At 37.7% G+C, this 24,025-nt stretch overlaps 4 protein-coding genes across 5 annotated transcripts; 2 read left to right on the forward strand and 2 right to left on the reverse strand.

The window, feature by feature from the left end:
* Positions 1-555: 555 nt before the first annotated feature.
* Positions 556-3,042, reverse strand: LOC113669809 (peptidyl-prolyl cis-trans isomerase FKBP14). Its single transcript, XM_027185883.2, has 2 exons — positions 2,290-3,042; positions 556-1,252 (listed from the first exon to the last, which is right to left on the reverse strand). The coding sequence occupies exons 1-2, from the start codon at positions 2,969-2,971 to the stop codon at positions 954-956; spliced, it is 981 nt and encodes a 326-aa protein (XP_027041684.2). The 5' UTR covers positions 2,972-3,042; the 3' UTR covers positions 556-953.
* An 827-nt stretch (positions 3,043-3,869) lies between these two features.
* LOC113669810 (uncharacterized) lies at positions 3,870-9,080 on the reverse strand. The gene is made up of 7 exons (XM_027185884.2): positions 8,782-9,080; positions 8,495-8,578; positions 6,800-6,868; positions 6,241-6,355; positions 5,150-5,250; positions 4,979-5,060; positions 3,870-4,472 (listed from the first exon to the last, which is right to left on the reverse strand). Exons 1-7 carry the CDS (start codon positions 9,058-9,060, stop codon positions 4,393-4,395), a joined length of 810 nt encoding a protein of 269 aa, XP_027041685.2. The 5' UTR covers positions 9,061-9,080; the 3' UTR covers positions 3,870-4,392.
* Positions 9,081-10,525: 1,445 nt separating this feature from the next.
* On the forward strand, positions 10,526-15,611 carry LOC113669818 (uncharacterized). Of its 2 annotated transcripts, XM_089199050.1 has the most exons (3): positions 10,526-10,805; positions 10,902-10,999; positions 12,593-15,611. In XM_089199050.1, the coding sequence occupies exons 1-3, from the start codon at positions 10,756-10,758 to the stop codon at positions 14,044-14,046; spliced, it is 1,602 nt and encodes a 533-aa protein (XP_089055176.1). In that variant the 5' UTR covers positions 10,526-10,755; the 3' UTR covers positions 14,047-15,611. The 2 variants fall into 2 exon arrangements, with proteins under 2 accessions (XP_089055176.1, XP_089055181.1); XM_089199055.1 differs by having other exon boundaries at positions 10,526-10,999; positions 12,598-15,611.
* Positions 15,612-15,882: 271 nt separating this feature from the next.
* LOC113669821 (stomatin-like protein 1) lies at positions 15,883-23,260 on the forward strand. Its single transcript, XM_089199073.1, has 8 exons — positions 15,883-16,320; positions 16,416-16,525; positions 17,458-17,524; positions 18,890-18,972; positions 19,836-20,039; positions 20,854-20,909; positions 21,781-21,911; positions 22,516-23,260. Exons 1-8 carry the CDS (start codon positions 16,245-16,247, stop codon positions 23,004-23,006), a joined length of 1,218 nt encoding a protein of 405 aa, XP_089055199.1. The 5' UTR covers positions 15,883-16,244; the 3' UTR covers positions 23,007-23,260.
* The last annotated feature ends 765 nt before the right edge of the window (positions 23,261-24,025 follow it).

The following is a 24,025-nucleotide window of genomic DNA, read 5'->3' on the forward strand; positions in this document are numbered from 1 at the left end:
GTGATTCTCCCAGCGGTTCGACTTCCGGGCTTCAAGTATGATTTATCGGATCGTCACACAATTGAGACATGGCCTTGATGGCAGCGCTCAAGGAAAGAAGAATCACCTTCCGATGAAAAATTTCATAAGCTTTAACAGCCTCTTCTACAGTCGAATAGACACCATAGGCGACAAGTTTGTTTCTCAAGGAGATTGTTTCTGAACAGACCTCGGCAAGTCGCTCAAATACAAAACTGTTATTTTTGTAATAAAGATTCCTTATATACTACGAACAGATTCTCCTTTTGGGCGAAGTCCGTCGCGCAAGTAAAAATATCGGTGAAAATAAATAGATGTTTGTGTGCCGCGCGGAATTCTGGGAGTAACTTTCGTGCGCCACACTCCTAAAGTTCCGTGCAGCGCTAAAATTTTTTCATTTGTTTATTTTATTTACTCGCGCGACGGACATCTCCGGAAAGCAAGGGCTGTTTGTTATCGAGTCCCTGCATCAGCAGAAAAAAAAACTGTAAGGGCCCAAAATAAGGTGCGTTTATAAAACATCAAAATAATAACTACTTGGATAAAACGTTTGCTTTATTGTACAAACAATGTTTCGCTTTTAATTTGCATACCTTACCTCAAAATATCTGAATTCGTTAGGAGCCTTCTTCTTGATCTACCTCCTAAGGTATGCATTTTTCGAAAATTCCTCTTAGGGAACTACAAATGTAGTATAACGAGCTTTTCCAAAGATCTCGTCTAAAAATTGAGTTATTTAGTTGCCATAACAGCAAAATTTAAAAAAAGTAAAGAAACACGATATTTTGATTAAATTTTTGGCGACCACAATAGGTCGTAAAAATTGAATTGAAATGATTTCCTATCTTTTTCGAATAAAATCAATTGCGTGATTTTGTGTCACGTGGACTGTCACGCAGGGTGTCACGCTAAATCGCGAACCCGAGAGAACCCCTCTAAAACTCATCGTGGTACATCATTTTAGGCCCACTGAACTCGTCATGAGAGATGGAGCCGTCTTCGTCAGAGTCCTCGTGATCGAAAATGTTGGCTACAACAGTCTTGTGGTGTTTCTTCCATTTCTTGTCATGTACCGGCATGCCATGTGCAGCAGCTTGTGCCTTCATGTACGCGGACACCTCTTTCTTGGAAAGCTTCTTGTCACCGTTGGTGTCAATGTGTGAGAACATGTCTGCTTGGGGAGGAGGTTGTCGGATATCAAACATTTCTAGGTCGTATGTGAGCGTAGTGTTTCCTGAAGGAAGAAAATTGTTATTGAACATTTTCAACAAAGCTATGGCCAAAACTATCAGCAAATAGAACCATTAGCTAATAATGTCATCCAATCGATTTATTTCTTTCCTAGGACTTATAATCCTTTTAAAAAGAGAACAGTCTGGAAACGAGACACTTGATATCGTTTATCCTTTTTTCAAGTTGCGTAAAGCCTCTGTATCAAAACGAGGCCATATCAAAAACCCTTATTTAAAAATGATTTTGACTCAAGACCATGTCCCTACGACTCTTTTCAAAGACGAAGCTGAGGTTGGAAAAAATTTAGCCTGGAAACGAAATTGTTCGATCTCTTCTGCGTAAGATGTGACGAGCTCGCAAATCTTCTTTCGCGTATTTGTTCTTCTGTGAAATTCATTTTGTGTCCGTTCTGCTGTGGACTTCAATAAGTTTAGATCCTCAGTAGCAGTCTCTCGATATCAGCCAGGGCCAGTAAAAGGTCTGATTTACCAAGAAAATAGTAAAAAAAACTCTCCTTTTACGGTTCAAAGCATTAACTGTTTTGTCTACACCTCCCATTAATCATTTACTTAACAGGTAATAATTGACCAGTGAAAAGACGCTTCGTGTTTTTAAACTCGTTCCATAAATAATTTGTTTTAAAGTAAAACAAAAACCTCTTTTTGTGTCGACAATTAGACAAATGACTTATAGTTTTAAACCAGTCATTACCAAATGTTCTTAGGTATCCTATAAAAGATCTTTATTGGAAAGTGAAAACTATGATAAAAATTTTTAGGATCAGATTTGAGCAACGAATTCATGTAGCTTGCTGTTATTTTGGACTTAAAACGTAGTAGAGTGTTTCGATGATCACATGAAAAGTGAAAAGCACCTCAGCCAGCTGAAAATGATAAGAGTGAATTATCTAAGCAAAGCTCATTACAGGATTGTCTCAAGAAAATTAGTTTACATAAACAAAAAAATGTTCAAAAGTCAAAACAAATCATGCAAAGAGACATTTTTCGGGAGCACGAGGGTAAACAAATTCTGTCTCACCTGGAATCGCTCCTGCTCCCTTCTTTCCATAACCAAGCGAGGGTGGAATGACAATTTTACGCTTCTGTCCTTTGCACATGTTTAACACTCCTTGTTCGAAGCCCTTGATTACCGTTCCTGTTCCTAGCATGAACTCAAATGGCATGTACGCCTTGCTGGGCTCGACTGTTGTGTCAAACAACGTGCCATCATCCAGCCAGCCGGAGTAGTGAATCACCACAAGATCGCCAGATTTGGATTTGTTTTTGCAGTCCTCTGGAGTGAAGAGGTCATGAATTTCGATTTTGGCGTTTGGATCCACCTCTTCCTCTTCCTCTTCTTCATGCTCCTCATCTTCTTCTTCGTCGTCTTCGTCATCATGTTCTTCATCATCGTGATCTTCGTCATCGTCCTTCGTCTCATCGTGTCCTTCACTCTTCTTTGTCCCTCCATGGACTTTCTCACCGGCACTATCCTTCTTCTCCGTTGCCAATCCATCCGAAGCTTTCCTCTCCTTTACTGACTCATCTTTCTCATCTTGAACCACCTCAACTTTCGCATCATCTTCGTCCTCTTTACCTCTCTTTTTCATCGTCAGTTTAGCGCCTGGCTCACCAGAATTTTTGTCCGAGTTTTGATCATTTGTTGCAAGGCAAACAGCCAAAACACAAAAAAATAACGCAACGACGAGAGTTCTGTCCATGACTGCCGGCAAAGTTACGCTAAATGAACAAAAACAAGCTTGCAGTGATATCAACCTGCTGATATCTACTGATATCTACTGGCCTGATGACGTAACAGGTGGTATTTTCAGGACCACAGGTGTATCCTGCTCAATAACTGAAACAGCTTTATTACCACGATGGACCAAAACATGAAAATTAGACAAAAAAAAATTCGATAAGTCCGTAAGAGATAATGCAACTTAAATCCTCCCACACGTTTTCCGGAGACTGAGGGAAAGAACAAATTGCCTAAAACGCTTTTTTCTTGCGCAAATTTTGTGAAGCCTTAATTCTTTCCATGTTGTCTCCTCTGCAGGTGTCAAAAGCAATTGGAGATTATAATCTTAGCTTGCTTCGATTTTTTCCTTGCGGGTACCAAAGCCATTTTGGAAATAAAATTTCTTTCGTCACTCTGTTATCAAAATGGGATTATTCCTTCTTACATATGCCACGGACGATACACATACTCAAATATTGAGAATCACCGGTTGGTCAAAGATTGCATTTGTCAATCAGTAGGGATTTTTTAAAGTTAATTCTGTGTCTTATTTCTTTGAATGCTCTGGCTCAGAACCGACTGACTATTTTCAACTAATTAATTTACTGTGATATTATAATGAGACCCTATTAATTCGACGCTTTCTTGTGTAAGTTAATTATAAGTTAATTTCATAATTTCACAAATCGATAGTCTTCACCTATACCTTTTGATCAATACGTCATTTTAATCCCTTTAACGAATGAAAGTTTTAAAATAATAAGAAGTGAAAAAATAGGTGAAAAAACCATTGAAATGAACCCAAAAATGTTATAATTAGGACACAGTAATCAGACGGGAACGTAAAAGGAAAGATAACACTCCGAGAAAGGGTGAAATTTATCTGAAAAAGTCATTTTTATTTTGATCCAAGTACTTTACTAACATTCGCTACTGACTTCCGAAGCTATTTTTTTACAAGATTTTTACGTCATTGAGCATTTCTTGATTGGTCTCCAGTAAATTTCAAGCATCTTTGTGTGTAATGAAACAGCTTACCCAGTGCATACATCTAATTGTCTGGCGTTCCTGTGGTTTTTCTTGGCATGTTGTTCGTGTTTTTCAAATAAAAGGCTGTCTCATCACAAAGCGCTTTTTCGGAGCCACAACTTTTGATAATTGAATTTTAAGAATGTTCAACTCCTTTAGAGTAAATACGAAAAGCGCTCCTGCACTGCAGTTTTTTTTTCAAGTCACATAATCCCAAAAGAGACATAACTTGCTAGAGGAGCTGAACTTTTTCAACCACCGGAAACATTGCCGCCATAACCATGCGACCAATGAAGAGCTGTCTTTGGTCAGTTCTGCCACAACTGTTCACAAAGCTGTGTAGTGGTATTTTCTGTCAAGTCAATCAGTACATCAGCTGACCCACTCAGCGATTTCTAGAGGGTAGCTTGGCCCTCTTTCAGATGAAATAACAAGTTCCCTGAAGAATTTACCTGCAAATTTAAGAAAAAAAAATCAGTGTGAGTACAGCAGTGTAGAGTGTCGACAGTCATCTGGGGTTGAATTGGTTTTCTTTTAGGAAGCTCTGTGATTGGCCAAGAAAATTTAGGTCATCGCCTGGGCCAGTCTTAGCAATCAATCGCCACTTGGTCGCACGTGTTTTCCCGCGCTTATTTCCCCGCCACTTTCTTATTTGACTTATCGCTGGCTCTTTTAATGCTTTTCTTTGATCTGATAGGCTGTTGTGATAACTAAGGTGTTACTTTGTGACATTCAACGTCAATAGTGTAAGGGCCACAACTGAGTTATAATGTAATTCGTCAGAGCCTGAGAATGACGAAGGGCTGATGAAACGTCGGCTAACAAAATCAACTCAGTTGATAAAACGAAAATTGTCTCGAGTTAGGTCAAGGCGAACTAGAGACGTTTGGGTTTGAGGCCATAACGTTACAAAGTACTGCGAGAGGGTAAGAAATGAGATGAAGAACAAGCACTTTACCTTTGGTAACAGTTCCGTGAGTGGCAAGTGTAGATAACACTGCTGATGCATTGACCCTGACTTCTGAGTCTGTAAAGCTGAGCTGCAAAGAAGTTCATTAAAATTAAAAAAAAAAAAAAAAAAGTTGTGTCGGAATCGATGTTTCATTTCCTGACAACAATTATTAGTTACCTTTCCCACTCCAATATTGACGATTCCCTCTCTGTCACACCTGTACGGATGACCCTTTTTGTACGCATCGATTGCAGCCGCAATGTTATCGGATGCAGTGCCTAAAATCAAACTATATAACGTCAGTGAAAACAAGTCTATGAATAATTTCCAGTGGAATTTCAGAGCAACTTGAACAGAAATAAATTTACGTTGACCTGTGGATGAAAATCAATCAAAGAAATACTCCTCGTAGGCGAGCTGCAATTGTAGCAGTTGAAGTGAAAAAGCTTGAAAAAAAATCAGGCTTTGATTAGCTGGCACTACTAACAATTGAACTACAAACCCACATGTTGGAGTTGGAAACATTTTAGAGGTTTCTTCTTTCTCAACGAGGAATTTGATTACAACTTGTCACAAATCAATTTATTGAATTTTAAAATTCAAGAAAGACATTAAGACTTTATTATTTTGCAGAGCATATCAGTAACTAAGTATTTAAAAATGTTTCATTAAAGAGTATTTGGATGTTGTTTCTAATGATTATTGAAATAAAGCATAAATCTATGATTTCCTCATTTTACAATACATCATATCATTCATAGTTTTATAATCAACATATTTGTTTTTTAGGTTTTAAATGGCAAGTATTAGATTTGATTATTTTGAGATAGTAATTTCCATGATAGCGAGATGTGCAGATACAAATTTATGTTAAGTTTTTAATTGTTAGGTTTACTTACTTTATTTCAGTTGTTTTAAAGCATGTTAGATCATATCTATATGTATATTGCACTATGTAAGTATTAAATTATTATTAATCATTATTAATTATTATTTGACCTGGAGCTGAAAACCTAACAAAGCAATGATCCTCACACGTGATCAGTAATTTTAGTTATTGCAGTGAAGAAGGAAATGCTCAAACTGCAGTACATGACAATGTTCCTTCTCAGCAAAACCTTCACCAATAGTGAACAGTCTGTACAATGTGGATGATCATGTATTTGCAAGCAGTTCCCCTCATATCTTTCAAAAGCTTTCAAGTGATATAAGTTTTGCATTATAAACATTTACATCTATGCATGCATTTTTGTAGCTAGTTTCCATACCTCTGCGAGTAGTTGGCATTTTCTCTCGAAGAATTTTTTGCAAGGGTTTCATTTTGTCCAAAAATTCCAGTGTGCATAAACATTGATCAAAGTCTGTCACCTCTCCATCAGCAACCTTCAGTAAAACAGAGCAAAACAAAACAAAACAAATTACAACTGAAAGTGAAACTTGATGGCTTTTCTGTCTACTAACCCCTTACATTCTCTTAAAATTTCCTATAGTGCTGATGAGGAGAATTTGTTTGATGATCAGGGGCTTCTTAAATTGGTGATCATTTCCTTTATTCTCATTTCTCACATTCTCATGAAAGGTTAAAACTGATGGAAAGCTGTATGTTTGCTATTTACTCAAAAACATTAAATTGATTTTGTAAATTGAGCTTGGGAGTAAATGGAGTGGAAACCTGTGGTTTGTTTGGCTACAAAATGCCCAGGAAGTTTGGAGCAAGGAACAGGAACCACTACAACCAAGTTGAATTGTCCATTTTGAGAGGGACTACATCTTTTAGAAGAATCCATTAGGAGAGTAAACAAATTTCCTTCATCACTGATGCATTACCTGTTGAATAAGCTCCTCTTCGCCAACAAAATTTCCACCAGCTCTTCTCGCAGCCTCAGCAGCTTCTCCCTGTGACACAAAAACACTGGCACAGTTAACAACAGTGTAATGTAATCAGCTTTATAGGCGTGTCAAGAAATGTGAGTATTGGCTCCCACTAACCCTCAACCTCCCAGAAGTGATTAACATTTCACTTCTCCCTAAAATATCCATCTGTCATCTAACAAACAGTTAATGACAATAGCAAACAATTAATAATGATGGCAAACAGTTAACCCTTTAACTCCCAAGATCTCATCACTGATTCTCCTTACTGTCTGCTATACAATTCTTATGATGTTAGTTTGGAGAATTTGTTACTGGATCAACTTATAATCTCCTAATTCATATTTTCCTATATTCTCATCACTTGTTTGCTTGATATAGTATTGATATTGTAAGGAGAAATTCTGTCTTGGTCACTCATGGGAATTAAGGAGTTAATCAGAGTACTAAAAAATTATTACAGTTGAACCTCGATTATCTGGACTCAGTGGGACTGGGGTAAATAGTCCGGATAATCAAGAGTTCGGATAATCGAAAATATGAATATTAATGAGACAATTGGGTTATGATCATCTCGTGTGTTTACATAACCCACGCTCATTGAACTGATCAAGCATGACATTCCCTTAGCAACAAAACAATGCTAAACCAATCAAAATTCAGCTGAATGCATTGATCTTTTGAAAGCGGAGCGTGCAATGCGCTGTTTTAAACACAATTTTCCTGACTTTTAACATAATTTCTGAATTTTTTACCTCCTAAAGTTTTTAACATCTAAGGTCATTAATATTCATGAAAAAAAACGGGACCAGAGAAAAAAGTCCGGATAATCAAAAAGTCCGGATAATCAATGTCCGGATAATCAAGGTTCGACTGTAGGTGGAAGTCGGTTATCTTGATCTAATGCTACATTCTCTTTCACAACTAATTTACAAGGAAATGTGTATTCAGTTAGTACAGGAAGATCAGACATTTGAAGTTAGAGAACTAGCAGCATTTTTTAAAGTTAAAATTTTAAGAATTATGTTTGACTTTTTCACTCTCAAGATTCTCCTTACTGTCTCTCACATGATTTCTATAATTTTAGCACAGAATATTTAGTATTTGGATCCAGAATCTCCTAATTGATAATTTTCTTTATTCCCATTTCTTGTCTGCTTAATATTGTAATGAGAAATTCTGTCTTGGACACTCATGGGAAATAAAGGGTTAACCCTTTAACTCCCAGATCAAATTTGTTATTCTCCTAACTATCAACCATACAATTCTTATAATGTTAATTCAGAGAATTTAGTATTGGATCAACTAATTATCCCCAAACTGATATTTTTCTTTATTCTCAACACTTATCTGGTTGATATTTTAGTGGTATTGTAAGGAGAAACTCTGTTTTGGTCACTCATGAGAGTTAAAGGTTAACTGTTATGAGAAATAAAACAACATTTTAAAGAACATGGATCATTTTTCTGTTTTGTCAGGTTGGTGAGACTGAAGAATTAGTGATTTAAAGGTTTAAAGGTCTCCCTAATCCTAGGTGGATAGGACATTTCTTTGATCCAAGTATGTCCCTATGTTCTTTTCCATTGATCAGCAGCTCTTGAAGCTGTAGCTAAAGTAACTCTACTTCACCCTTCTGAAATAGATTCTTACCCTAGCAAAAACAAGAACTTTTCTTTCGACTCCATATGGTTTGGGAAGCAGCATAAGACCGTGAAAAGGATTAATCTTTTGTTTCTGAAAAAAAAAAAAAGGAAACAAGGTTCTCACTTTCATCATACGTATGCTAGCTACGTCTTTGTTCAGTAGTACTACTAAGCCAATCTTACACAATTATTCCATGAGCGCACATGGAATATGTGTTTTTTTTCTTTCCGTTTTTTTTTTTTTCAATTTATAACTGTTACATGAAATAGAAATACATCTTAAAAGACATTTACCGTCTTTTCTCCCATGTCAACCCTGACATACAACTCCACAATTTGATCGGTGATTCCATCCAATGAAATGTTGTACGCACGAAGTGCACCCATTGCTTCGGTAAATATCTGTTTGGGTGGTTCTCGATAACTAATGGCGTAAACATTATCATAACGCTTGAGATTTACTTTTGGCTCTCTTCTCCTCCTTCTTGATGCAAAATTCCGTGAGAAAATAAAAATCTGACGCGATTTTGAAGCTAATCTGAGACAACCCATAACACCAACCGGGGCCGCCATTCTTCTGATAATCTCCTTGTCAGCGGTATGGTCACCAAATTCTATAGGTCGGTGGTGTATAGGGATATTAAGTGTATCGACAGTTATGGTGCCTTTCCTTACTGAACGACACTTTTTAAAAACGTGTTTCGACAGTTCATCTGTCATCTTCAGTTCTGAATAATACAAAGTACAAAGTCGCATTTTAAGTCTGTAACAGCCTCTCACATTTTCATAAAGGGGGGAAGTTTCTAAAGAAACTGTGGTGCTGCGTCGGTGGGAGAGTATAACAGGTAATTTAGTGTTAATAACTGAATTGAAAATATAAATTGGCCACCATAAAGAGTAAAAAGGCTGACGTTTCGAGCGTTAGCCCTTCGTCAGAGAGATAGACGAAGGGCTAACGCTCGAAACGTCAGCCTTTTACTCTTTACGGTGGCAAAATTTACGTTTTCAGCTCAGTTGTTAACACTAAATTACCTCTTACATTTTCAGACATCTTCATAATTCTCCACAATGTCGCACTCTTTGTTCTGATAAGTGTTTTAACATCTTAGATCAACTTTTCAACTTTAAATCAAAGAAGCTATCAACATTAAATGGGAGAAACCTACACTTAATGACCAACTTTATCATGTTAATTTAAAACTTTCCTTGTAAATGCATACATTGTTCTGTTATTATTGTTTGTTTTGTCCAAGCAGCATTCAACTTTGTGCTTTGTATTATTCAGATCTGAAGATGACAGAAGAACTGTCGAAACATATTTCTAAAAAGTGTCGTTACATATCTGCTTCTATCTTACTTCAGGTGCTTTGCTTTGGTTCATTATATGTATCAAAGCAAGAGATTATATAGAAATTTCAAATCGCATTTTGCCTGGCATCATAGATCATCGTGTAAACGTTATCAAAATCTTTTTCATATTAAATTTTAACTGTTGCTCGTCGGATACCTGGCCAAAATGAACCAACATGAGCAACACAAAACACACACGGTACAATTCTATTGAAACACATTTAAGTTAAAAAGTGGTACTAAGAGATTTGCGGTTTAAAGGTAATTGGCGTGGTAACAGTCAAAGGAATTTAAATTAAAAAATAGTGTTTAAAGGAAATGCGGTTTAAAGGCAATTGTGTGATAAGAATTAGGTTTAACAAGAGCAAACAGTTCGTTGTTGGAGAGAAAGACCCTAGGTAACGCCAGGAGCCCATGGGCTCTTGGTTACGCTTATTTTCCGTAAATTAACTAGTTAGTATTCAATTCACACGACCGAAATAACATCTTACAAGTTGTGAAACCATAGTTAGCTACAATAAAAGTGTTATTAGCTTTAAAAATATAGTAGCAAAAACACGCTTGGTTATTGTACTAAATTCTGGAAATTTCAGGAAGAAATATTGAAAAATTTGCATCAGGTCGAGTGAGCTAAGGTGAGAAGTACCTCTGTAAAAGGTCAGGTTGTATTTTAAACCAAATCGGTATCGGCATATGCATTGAGTTGGTAATTTCCACTCTTATTAAAAAACCGCACCGGAAACTAATTTCTAAATAAGTGCGATGAGGTTAAAGGCTAAAGGTTAAAATTTATCAATTGTTCTGCCAAACAGCTGCATTTTATTTGTTGTTCTTTAGCTGACGGTTAACCCCAACCAAGACCCTTGTATAACTCAGTCCTTTTCACTGGACTTGGAAAGTTTTTGAAAGCGTTTTGACATGATCAGAGAGATAGTTCTGTTATTTGTCAGCATCGTCCTGGCTCTCAGGTGAGTGTTGAAAGAAAAAACTTGATTGAAAATGACCCGAAAAAAAAGAATGATCCTGACACAATCTTGATTTTTTTTTGATCGTCGGATGGGTAGCAACTCTGCCAGAAAGTCTTCCGTTAAGCTAAACTTGGGACAAAGAACGCCCGTTCATCACAATGGAGCGCGAAAAAGCGTGGAAATAAAGGAATCAGGTAAGGTCAAAAAGGAAATAATTTTCACAAAGTTACTAAAATAATAAGAAGAAGATCATTGTAATCTGGTTGTACAAAGTGACGTATTTGTGCCTGGTTGGTAAAATTGAAGTAACGCTGCAGATTTGCTATCAGAAACAATAGGGAAATTGACGGTTAAGAATATATGAAGGTCATATATTTGAACTGCGGATAAAGACATGAACCACCATCATGACCAGCTCCCAGTTGGCTTGTTAGCTCAGTTGGTAGAGCGCTGCACCGGTATCGCAGAGGTCATGGGTTCAAATCCCGTACAGGCCTGAATTTTTTTCAGGCCTTATTTTCACTACTGCCTAAGTAGTGCACATCACTGCGAAGATCACTTTCATTCATGTCTTTATCCGCAGTTCAAATATATGACCTTCATATATTCTTAACCGTCTATTCATCACTTCACGGGTTTATTTAGAACCACCATCATGACCAGCTCCCAGTTGGCTTGTTAGCTCAGTTGGTAGAGCGCTGCACCGGTATCGCAGAGGTCATGGGTTCAAATCCCGTACAGGCCTGAATTTTTTTCAGGCCTTATTTTCACTACTGCCTAAGTAGTGCACATCACTGCGAAGATCACAATAGGGAAATTGTTACATTTTCTCAGAGAGAAATACATTTATTAAATCTTCCAAATTGATTTCTTACAAACAAATTGAAATAGCGTTTGCTCAGACACACTCTTCACTCAGTTTAAAAAACTCAGGAAGCCACCGGGCCTATGGGAAAGGCCACTTTATTGACAACATTGTATTGATATAATTGAAAAAGAATAAGTACTGCAAATGTGAAGCTTGACCATTTCAATGATCATTAAGTAAAAACTCTCGCATTTTCGCCTTAAAGCTAAGAAAATTTGACGAGCGAGTGACTGAAAGAGGAAAATAATTCCAAATTTTATAATTAGGAGCTTGGAAGAAAATTCTAAAATTGCTTGAGATCTTAGCCCAACCATATATACAATGCGAGAATGGTCGGTGCGCGAACCTTTCCAAGGAGTCAAGAGTGAAAAAAGCCAGCCGTAACTACCGGAGGTTATTGGGTAATTTAGTGTTATCAACTGAGTTGAAAACGTAGATTGGCCACCGTCAAGAATTTAAAGGTTGGCGTTTCGAGCGTTAGCCCCTCGTCAGAGCGATGAGCGTCGATCGTTGTATTTCTATGAGAACATAGGAGCAAAGCAACTCGGCATAGCGATATTAGTTCAAGTAACCTCATACTCTAGATAGCAACAGTGCTTTAAAAACTCAAAACAAAATGGTACGTAATAGAACAGAATAACCGTAATCTTTGTGGTCGAAAATCTTTAAGTTTCCTTTAATTTCCCAACTTTTTGTTTCCGTTTGCGGATCTATACAGATATTTCAACTTATTTTCACTCATTTTAAGACAGCAACTGTCTCTTATTATTTCTTGGTCATTTCTGGGCGACCATACCACTGACAATGAACCAAAATAGAAATTGGTCAATAACTGACAAGATCTAGCCACGCGGCAACTATACGGTAAATTAAATTCGAAGAACCGTTATTAACGACTTCTCTTCTCATTTTACTTCAGCTCAGAACTTCCTGAAAGGGTTTGACGATGTACCTGCGGGAATGACTAACGTAAAGCAACCTGAAGGTTTCTTGACTGCTGCTGTTGGAGATGGACAAGTTGACGACACATCTGTCATTCAGGCGATCGTCAACCGAGTTGCAGGTTCAGACTACAACAAGGTTTTCTTTCCTCGTGGTGAGTACCTGGTCAGCCGTAATATTGCTATCCGTGGCTCAGTGAAACTTCATGGAACCCAGAGCGGTATTGCGGTTATCAAGGCGTTGACTCCCTACGCCAAAAAGATACACAACGCTAAACCAGTAAAGCATGTTTCCCTGAACTATCTGTATTTTGACGGAATTCGTGTAGAATTTGATGGCGCAATCAAAGGGCTGTCATCTACAAGTAACATTACAATAGAGAGCTGTGTATTCTTTTCATCGGGAAGTGCAATTCCAGGCGACGGGAAGAGGAGACAACTAGTTATGATGAATCTTGAGAACAGTGGTGTTTACAAAAACGTCTTTTTACGCGATTCAGGTGCATATGGAGTTGCTTCAAGACATGCCAGCACTCTGGGCGTTGAGGTAACTGGCAATGTATGTGGCCTCGATTTAAATAGTTTAGACTGGTTGTCCTCTCAAATTGAGCCAGTAAACCATTGGCGAGATCAAAAAGAGAAATTACAATTTTTTAAGACTCATTACAATCTTGAATCTGACCAAGGCTTCTTTAAAAGTTGTCTTTATAGCCAGTGCGATAAAAGAATGAAAATAGCCAAAAACATTTTGAACGGAAGTCCCAATACCAGTCAGCACAGAGATCATGCCATGTACTTCAAAGGTTTTGATACCCTGGAAGTAAATATTAACTACGTGAGTGGTTGGCCTTCGAATCCATCAGGTGGCATCAAAGCTCGAAATGGAAAAAATCTTCGGGTTGTTCGTAATTATTTAGACGACACAAGTATTTTATTGTTTACGTACAGAAAAGCCAAGGCCTGTCTTCATGATGGTCTCAAGAACGTTACGGTCTACGGAAACCACATCGTACAGCGAACAAGGCTTGGTGGACCAAAAAGCGGAGTAGGTTATTATGAGCCTCATTACGCTGGAAAGGATGTGAATATCAAGTATTCTGCAAACGTATTTGAGATCGTTGGAGTCAGTAACTTGGCTCTGTTCGCATGCATTTGGCTGACCAATGGCAATTTGTCTCAACATCACGTGTACAGAGACAACATATATTATGAAACCACGATGCCAGTGACGATTGAAGCGCGCAATCGTATTGCAACATATGAAACAGGGGATATAGACCAAGAAATCAAAGATCTGTACAACTATACTGCATATAAACTGAACATTCCACATTATCAACCCACCACACCTGAACATCAGCATCCATATTCTCCTATCCTATTCCACCATTCTCTCTATTTTTCTGCCAAGGAGAACTTGTTTAACAATTAGGAGCTTGTTAAGTTGGTGATCATTTCCTTTCTTCTCGTGACTTTAGTGTGTGATTCAGGGGTGATATTTTAGGGAGAACTTCAATGTTAGTCACTCTTGGGCGACAGAGGGTTAAAGGGGAATTGTAGTTAATGGCCGGTAACGTGAAAATAAACAACTAAATGTGTTATAAACTGTTGTGGGAGGCAAGGTAATTTGCTATAGCCAAAAGAGTATTAAATATGACGTTTCGAGCGTTAGCCCTTCATCAGAGCATGTCTTGTCGTAAGTGGCATTAAAAGTTATTTTGAGAGCACATGTGTTGTTTGAGTTTTTTTTTTTTCGCATTTTTTTTAGTGTCAGCCAATTACACGCCACCACCCAATACCATTATATTTCCATAACCAACAGCCGATGGTATAAAGACGGGTTTACCGTAAAGCGAAATACGGACACGAGAGCTCTTGGAAGCATCTTGGTGTTAAATAAACGTTACAGCGGCTTGGTTGGCAACGCGAGCAGTGGAGGCAAAGTATGGACTTATTGACTGAGTTTGGTCAGGCCGGCCGGGAAAATATTTGGCTCGAGATCATGACGTCGACGTACGACTTAGCGCAGCATCATATAACTACCAAAAACTGATAACTTCGAAAATTCTGTTTCAACCTAAATAGAACGAAATGGACAGGCGCACGCGGGGAAACTGAAAGAAAAGAAAGTTGCAGAATAGTCTCTATATTTTCGAGTCAGAACAAGAAACTCACTAAAAGCGCGCCTTTTCTTTTTTCTACTCTTTTTTCTTTCAAGTTTTTGCGACAAAGCCGTGTGAGCGCAGGGCCGAACGGCTTTTTCCGGATCGGCTCACGTTAACCCGTCTGGCCTGACACACTTTAGCTTTCGCTATGGTTTTTATAAGATTGCGCGCGCGGGGCCGAACGGGTCATATGATAAAAGGTCTTACAGACAGCGGTATATACCACCAGTAATCTGCCTCTACTAAAACGCTTAAACCCTTCTTGAATTCTTGTCTCTGTAATAATAATAATAATAATAAAAGATTTATACCGCGCCAGTATCCTACTGTTCAAAGGCGCCTACAAGAAAAAAGAAAAAAAAAAAAAAAAAAAAAAAAACTTGAAAATTAACACTTAAGACAGCTAATATTAATTGTAAATAATAAAAACTTAAACATTAACACTTAAGACAGCTAATATTAATTATAAAAGGCTTTTCTAAAGAGTAAAGTTTTTAATCTACGTTTAAAAACAGACACAGACTGAGCATTTCTAATTTCACTTGGCAAAGCATTCCATAATGATGGTGCTGCTACAGAGAAGGATCTTGCGCCATATGTTTTCAAGTTATAGGATGGAGAAACCAGAAGGTGCTTGAATGATGAGCGTAGTTGACGCGATGGGGTGTAAGATGTAAGCAGATCACAAATGTACGACGGTGCCAGGTTGTTAAGTGCCTTGTAGGTTATAAGTAAAATCTTAAAAATAATACGTTGGTTAACGGGAAGCCAATGAAGATTGAAAAGAACAGGCGTAATGTGATCATGCTTTTTTGTAAGTGTGACGAGGCGCGCCGCGGCATTCTGGACGTGTTGTAGCCTTTTTATAGCGTAGGCTGGTAGGCCATACAAAAGGGAATTACAGTAATCCAGCTTCGAAGATACAAACCTGTATCCTGTAAGAGTTAATATAATAAGCTGAATTATACACACATTTTGATCGGCTCTTATGATTTATTGGAGAACAGACGCCTAGACGATGTCACCACTAACAAAACTGTGACTTTTTGTCACATGAAACGAATAGATCCCATGTTGCCTTCCGTTCGTTCAAATTTAGATCACAGATGACGTCAGAAGGTGGTAAAAAACATCAGTGACACACTCCGCTGCGGGGCAACTACAAACCCGGATCAGATCAAAAATCTTTGACACATGTAGCAAGTGACACCGTTAGAATTTCAACTGAAGGGAGTTGTATCAGTCGTGCTGTTTGATTCATTCACTGTGTTAAGCTATATTGGTGCTTATAAATCGCACTGCAACAGCATCAACCCACAGCCATTTTTAAAACCGAGAAAGCCTAGGAACAAGTAAAGCGAAAGTAAATAGAACGAATTAGAGGTTCGTTCGATAGGAGTGAATAATTTTGTTAATGTTTCGTTTACCATGGAAAAGTAACGACTAAGATCCCGCAAAGGCTTCCATGGCGAAAGCATTTACTTACAACCGCTTGCCAGAGCATCAGGTCGCAATTTATTACGACGGAGGAGACAGAACAGGTGAAATCATCTCTGCTGTGGCGGTCGTTCTTGAACCAAATCGATCTTTCTGATTCACTGTTTTTTTCTTTAATAAATTCTGCTTTATTTTTCAGGTGATAGATCCAGACCATCAGAGTGGAGTATCTTGGAGTGTTTCATCTCGTTATCTTCCGCTCTTCTACTTCTTTTAACCTTTCCGATTTCTGTATTTTTTTGTCTGAAGGTAAGCTCAAATTTACATATTTTTATTCTCTATCTGGTGGTTAATGGATCGATTGTTCCTAAATGTACCTCAATTCAGTTGTTCAGCAAGCCAGATTTAAACTTCTTCCATAAATCGCTTCTGATTTGATCTCGTAATTTTGGATTTAGCTCGTAGTCAGTCATATAATTGTGCATGTTTGATGTAAGTGTGCAGTAAGAATTGCAAACGTTAATTGTCACTGGAAAACATACAGTGCATTATTCTAAGAAAAAGTCAATGCTTATATTCCGTGTGGGAAAGGAAGTGAAAAAAAATGCGAGGAGACTGCCTTTCAAAGGTCATGCCGCAATATGGCAACCCAACACTGCAACCTTTCGGTTGTTAGAATAGATTTAAATGCGCTTATCCTTCAGCGAAGGGAAGCCGTTCAGGAATGTTTGCATTAAAATTTTTATATGACATGAATAACAAATGCTCATATTTGTGGTACAACGCTCTGCACAGTAGGTAATTGAGCATGCTCAGAACTGTGTTTATATATAAACAGTTTTGTCGTTGATGGCATTATTCATTGTGTAACTGTATGTCGCTAAAGAGGAAGTAAAAGCTGCTAAAATTATATTATATATCCAAAATCTACTGTATAATTTACAGGAGGGTGTTTATGATTTCTGTCATTAAAGATAAAACTTAGAATTTTTATTTAGTTTCCAGTCCCTGTTACCATTGATGTAGAATCATGTAACCATCTGTATTAACCAAATAGAAATGCTGTTGCAGGGATCTTTCTAAAAGTTCAGTAAAGCTTGCTAAATGTCCTGCCTTATCTGGTACTAGACTAGCTGTATAAACCTAACACTGGTTATGTCAAATACCCCTGAAGAAGGCAATAACTTTTATTAAAGCACATTTTATGTGCTTTAAATTAAAATTAAGGGCTTTTCTTGTAGGTAATCAGGGACTATGAAAGAGCAGTTGTCTTCAGACTTGGGAAGCTGTTGCCCCCGAAAGGACCAGGTTAGTGTGTTTTTTTATCGTTATTAAGTTGTTTTTCTTGTTAAATGTGTGGAGATGTGGTGGCCTCATGGTTAGTGCGCTTGACTCTGGATAGAGTGGTCTGAGTTTGAGCCCTGGCTGCAGTCATTGTGTTGTGTTCTTAATTAGGCAAGACACTTTACCTTCACAGTGTTTCTCTTCACTCAGATGTACAAATGGGTATTAGCAAATATGCTGGGGGTAACCCTGCAATGGACTAGCATCCCATCCAGGGGGGGAGTAGCAATACTCCTAGCCGCTTCAAGCTAAAGGAAACCAGAGTTAAGCGCTGGCCCCATGGGCCACTTGAGCCTGTATAAAGACTTAACATTTTTCTTTTTTACTTGTTGAATGTAGTTATTTATTTAAAGCTATTTAAGATATACTTAGCATAAATTCTTGGGTGATTATGGAAATTGTTGCACGCTGAATGGTGGAGGATTGCATCATATCTTGCCTTAACCCTTTAACTCTTAGATCAAATTTGTAATTCTCCTTACTGTCAACCATACAATTCTCATAATGTTAGTTTAGAGAATTTAGTATTGGATCAATTAATTATTCTCAAATTGATATTTTTCTTTATTCTCATCACTCGTCTGGTTGATATTGTAGGGAGAAATTCTGTCTTGGTCACTCATGGGAGTTAAAGGGTTAATTAACCACCTCATGCAAAAAGGTTACAGGAGGAGCACTTAAGTTCAAAATGACTGCATTGTGTTTTGTCAATGTTATTAAGAAAATGATCAGCATGTTAAAAGAAAACTCAATTCCAAAGAACTCAAAAGATGCTACTTAGTTTGGTGGAAAATTTTTCAAAATTATTGATATTAAGTTTTTGATGGTTTAATTAAATAAACTTGTTAAATTCTAGTAGAAACTGGTTGCCTATTTGGATACAATTGATCATGATAATAGGCCATTTTATAGTTAAGTACTTAGTTGCCAAGCCTTTGATTTTGAGTGAGGCTGAAGGTGACCTTGTTGTGATAGAGACCAGTATCTAGTTAGCATGATAACAAAGTGATTTGCATTTGAAAAGCAGCAAGGTTTGTATCATAACAAGATCACCCTTAGCCTCATTCCTTTTCAAAGGCTTGGCAACCAAACACAACTGTAAAATGGACTATTGCAACAAAATATGCACCCTGTTTTCTTTATTTACAGAATGGTTTCAACAACAAGAATTTGAACTTTTGAAGATGAGTTTGTTCAAATGTCTGCCCCCTTGGGGCAAAACTTATCTTCAAATGCATCATCCAAGTTTTTTGTTGAAGGAAAAATCAGATATTTAGCTTATGGGGTAAAAGCTTTAATGTAGTAATTATGGTGTCTCATTTTCTACAGGAGTAGTGTTCATTAATCCTTGTATTGATGTGTGGACAAGGGTGGACACAAGAGCTCGGGCATTCAGTGTTCCACCCCAACAGGTATTTCCTTTATTAATTAATTAATTTATTTGCGACTTCTAGACAGGCTGGCCCAGTTCAGCTTTAAAGCTGGTGTAACTCTCTAACTCCTGGAAGTAACTAACATGAAACTTCTTCCCATAATATCCATACATTCTCCTGCAAACAGGTAATGAGAGTACTCAAACTTACAAGGTTTAAGTTATTATTCCAATCTAACACCAAATTCTCATAACTAATTTATAAGAAAACGTGCAGCAACTAGAGGAGAGAATCAACAATCAGATCTTGGGAGTTAAATGGGTGCCTGTAAAAACTATAATAAGGCCAGACCTCAACAAAGAGAGCTCAGTTTCCCTTCTCTTTGCAAGAAGTTTGTAAGTTTCTAGCAAACAAGTACAGCGGAGGTGCAGGAGACAGGGCTAATGGTAAATATCAACCTCATCTGAGAAGTCTAGAATGTCTAACCATTTGCAAATTTCATAGCCAAGGTTCAACACTGTCCTCCATTATTTTCATCCTTCAACCCCCTAAGAGTGACCAGCATCTAATTTCTCCTTGTCAGCTCCTTAAGAAATGTATAGAGAACAGTGTGGAGAATATACCTACTGATATTAGGGAGTAAAGGGTTTAAGACCCTGAGTGATGGTCCAGTCTGGAGCTTGAACACAACCTCCATTAAGGCGCTTGGTGCTTTACAACACATGCAAACCAAATGCAGTATTGTGAAACTTACTCCTGCATCAAGCATCAATATTCAGGGTTGTCTAAAAGATTTGTGTTCCAAATTAGGCAGCACAGTGTCATGCTTTTATGCTAAAAATTGAGCCATTGGCATTTGCTAGATTGTTTTGACGAAACTGATGTATTTTTTTTCCCTCAAGATTCACACCAGTGATGGTGGCTATGCATCAGTTGGAGCTGATGTACAGTTCAGCATCAAGGACGCAGTTTTATCCAGAACATCTGTTCAGGATTTAAACCACTCCTTGCGTATGCTGGCTCAAACAGCACTTGTAAACTGTTTGGGTTCAAGGAAGCTTATTGAAGTTCAGCATGATAGAAAGTTCATCAACAAACAAGTCCAGGTAACAACATCATGAAGTATTTAATTATCTGTGTAGTATAAACTATTTTGTCACGGTTACACTCGTGTTTTAGGATGCCTGGTCTGCAGTTTTAGATTGTTGGTATACCTGTGTAAGATAACGGGTACGTCATTTGTTAGAGGGGGGAAGTACCACTCTTCCACAGGTGACCTGGCCCTCCCCAAAGCCTATATATTTGGTTGCATAAAATCCAGAGGGAGAGTTCAGGAGCTCTAACTCTCCCTCCCCTCCAGAGACCAGTCATCCTTCCCTCCCTCCCTCCCCTCCTTGCTCATACCTGGGGGAATTTTACCTACTTTTTCTACACCAAAATCTTTACAAGGACAGGATCATGTTTTAACACTCAGCTGTCTAGCGAGATTCTGTGTGTTTGTTTGAATGTGTAACTGTAAGTAATACAGGAGGGAGGGGGGGGGGGGTGAGTAGGTTAGTGGAGAGTTCATTTGGGACCCCCTGTTAAATATTTGAATATTCCTGGGCCCATCCCTTCCTTTGCATGTCCAGCCATGTAATAATCCATGAATAATTGAAAATTATTCCATGAGCTCACATTGACTATAATCATCTCATAATCATGCAACAACAGTGGAATGCCCCAAAATATCGATAAATCAAAATGGTTTAGCTTTGTTTAAATTTTGAGCTGATGCACACACTGACCATATTTGTTGGGAATGATATAAATTGGCTCATAATGCATGATGGCTAAGCTAATGAAACTCCAATGATCTGGTTTTTGCTGATGACAATAATGATAATTCCTGTTCTTTTATTTCATGGTTGAACTGAACAGGAAATGGTCAATGCATCTGCTGCATCTTGGGGTGTAAATATAACAAGATTTGAAATGTAAGTAAATTTTGAATACCTCAAATCCCCATTCCTAACTTGTCTGTGTTATATCAGCAGTATGTTATCTTTTTATCATCAGCTTTAAGTTGTTTGTTATGTATTAAATCAGAACGTTTTTATTTATGAATTGCTAAGTCTTCCTTCTAAGTCTTCCTAGCAGTATGTTATCTTTTTATCATCAGCTTTAAGTTGTTTGTTATGTATTAAATCAGAACTTTTTTATTTATGAATTGCTAAGTCTTCCTTGCAAGGGACACATCAGCAAATTTCATTTCTTTCCAGTAAACTGCAAACCAAATCTGCTTGCAGGATGATTAATAATGGTGGTTGAACTGAGTGGAGTGCAATTTGGTCTGAAATCATAGGCATGATTTAAAATGACAAGTATGATTTCAGACCAAAACTGCACAACTTGAAGTTCAATTACTACTCTACGACATCTTTTTTGAAATTGAAAATTCAATCACTAATATACAAGATACTATACTTTAGTTTATGCAAACATGTTTTTGATTCAGTACTGAGTTGGTTTGCAAAAAGTTGTAAAAGTTGTCTTTCATTTTCCTGCAGTTTGGTTAGTTTCTCTAAACAAGGCTTAAAATCTGATTGGTTGTTGTGTTTTAGTTAATTTCTCATGGGCTGGGAAAAAGCCAGATGTATAGTATTAAATGGTGGGATTTGTGTATAAATTGCACCAATGAGAGCCAATCAGATTGCAAGGATGATGAGTGTTTTTAAAATGGATGCAATAAGTGCAATTAAATGATTTAGAGTGATATTTACAAAATATTAATAATAGTTGATAATCAATGTGGTAAGCTGCTGGAAGTTCCAGATCTGTAGTTGACTTTTTGATTTTCCCTTTAAGGTCAGAGGTCAGTGTGTTAAAGGAAGCAGATGAGGTTGTTGGTGCACTTTCAGCTTTATTTGGTGGAGGATCCCAGAGTATGAAGCTTAGTAATATGACTTTTGGTGATCCTGGGATGGCCAGTATGTTTTCAGTTGTGTTTTGCTAAACTGGGTCACTATCCTTTGTATGAATGATTTATGACTACAGTATTTCAGTAGCTTTTTACTAGAAATTCCTTTCTTGTCCCAGACTCATGTCAAGATTGAAAAATAGAAATAAGAAAACTCTTTTCTCTATTTCACTACCAAGCACAAAATTTGTGGTCACTCTTTCCTAATCTGTTTATTTATACAATGCTTTAGATGTTTGCTGATCCTAGCAGCATGTACAATACATGTTGCATATAAACTTAGTCATGACAAAGCGAACCATAAAGTTCTCTGTAAGTCAGAGGAAGATCAATGGAGCTTTGAGTCTGTAGTTCAGGGCTTGTAGTGTAATATGGCCTTTGGTCTGCTCTCCTATGTTTGTGTTAGCAGACAAGAGTTTCAGTAAAAACTGGTTATCAGCAGTCTGCAACTGCCTGTAAGACCTATGTCAGACAAGCCCAAATGAATGGGTTGAGTTTGGTTGGTGAAAATGAGATTCTTCTGTACTCAAACATGAAGTGAAACTAAATTTATCATCATTCTTAAATAAGTGGCGTTTTTATGTTGTAGAAATGTCTACATGGACATTTTTCCTTTCCATTTGCAGCCTTTGGAGATAGCAGTACCCGAAGTGGACCCACTCTCCCTACCCCCATGGCTTTATCAGCTGACCCATCACAGTCTTCTAACGGAGAGCCTGGGTCCAATCTGCTTACTCCTGAGCAGCTTGTCAAGCTGGTCGGTGGTGTTCTAAGTGAGAAACTTGTACAGGAAATTGGTGGCATGTTTCAATTCAACATTGTTGGTGAAAATGGAGGAACATGGTATTTAGATCTAAGGAGTGGACATGGAAAAATATATACCGAGAATCCGGGCGATAACCCCAATGTGGTGCTCACCATGAGGGTGCAGGATATGCAGCAGATATTTTATGGACAGACAACAGCTTTTGATGCTTACATGCAAGGCTCTTTGAAAGTTGATGGTGATTTAAAGATGGCCATGAGTTTGGAGGCTATTGTTAAAATGCTCAAGGAAAAACCAGTTGTTCCTGAAAAACCAGTTTTGCAAGGAAATGGAGTATATGTGGTTTAAACGCTTAACTTTTTTTATTTACTGAAAGTTCCCCTGTTCGTTTTAAAGCCTTCCATTCATATTTTTTTTTCATTGCTTGGGAAGAGTTCATGTTGCCTGACTTTGACTTGTATATTTGACTTTACTCAATAGTTGCTATTGGAAACCACTGACCAATCATAATTTATCTAATAGTTCTTTTCCAGTCCCTCTGAACTTAGAGGATGGGCAAACTCACCTGTGTCTTAATTGAATAAAATGTTTGTCTTTATCGATTCATTTGGTTGTCTGAATCCTTTTACCTGTCAGACTGACTGGCATCAAATTTCTCCTTACAATAAAGGAAATAATCATTAGATAAAGAAGCTTTTGATTTTTAAACAAAATCTTCTCACCAGCACCTTAGGAAATATATAGAGGACTGTATGAAGAATTTGCATACCGATATTAGAGTATAAAGGTGTAACCCTTTAGTCCACCTTTAATGAGAATGCGGTCTGTCTACTCGTTTCACATCATTAAACTCTGAAACTATATGACTGGTTTCTTTCCGCTTGGTTACGACTGGATTTATTTCTTGTGCATAAATTTCTTGTGTTTATTATAACATGGGCTTCCTGTGGAAAAGCATGTTATTACATGGGCTTCCTGTAGAAAAGCCCGTATATCGCATATCGCATACAGTCCTTCCAAAAAAGCACTTCCGCCATGTTTGCGCAGGCGCTGATTACCAGGCTTCCCATGCCCTCTATGGACGAGAATGGGCAATTTGTTGCAAAATCTTATGTCCTTCCACGATGATCGAGGCCTTAATGGAAAAACTTGTAAAAAGAAGCTCCATATTGCCGTAGAAATGACCTGAAAGGTGTTATGGTCAATAGGCTCGAGTCACTTACAAACGTCTACTACTATTGTTGTTTTAAAGCCTTCCATTCATTTTTTTTCGGATCCGTTGTGATCTAAAATCAAATCCGTAAATCCGAATCCGTTTGCCGCTTGACAAGGGGATTGGTGTAGAACGTAATGTAAAATCTTTTGTA

This window comes from Pocillopora damicornis, chromosome 1 (assembly GCF_964200805.1).
Source record: "Pocillopora damicornis chromosome 1, jaPocDami1.2, whole genome shotgun sequence".
In the NCBI taxonomy this organism is placed as follows: domain Eukaryota; kingdom Metazoa; phylum Cnidaria; class Anthozoa; order Scleractinia; family Pocilloporidae; genus Pocillopora; species Pocillopora damicornis.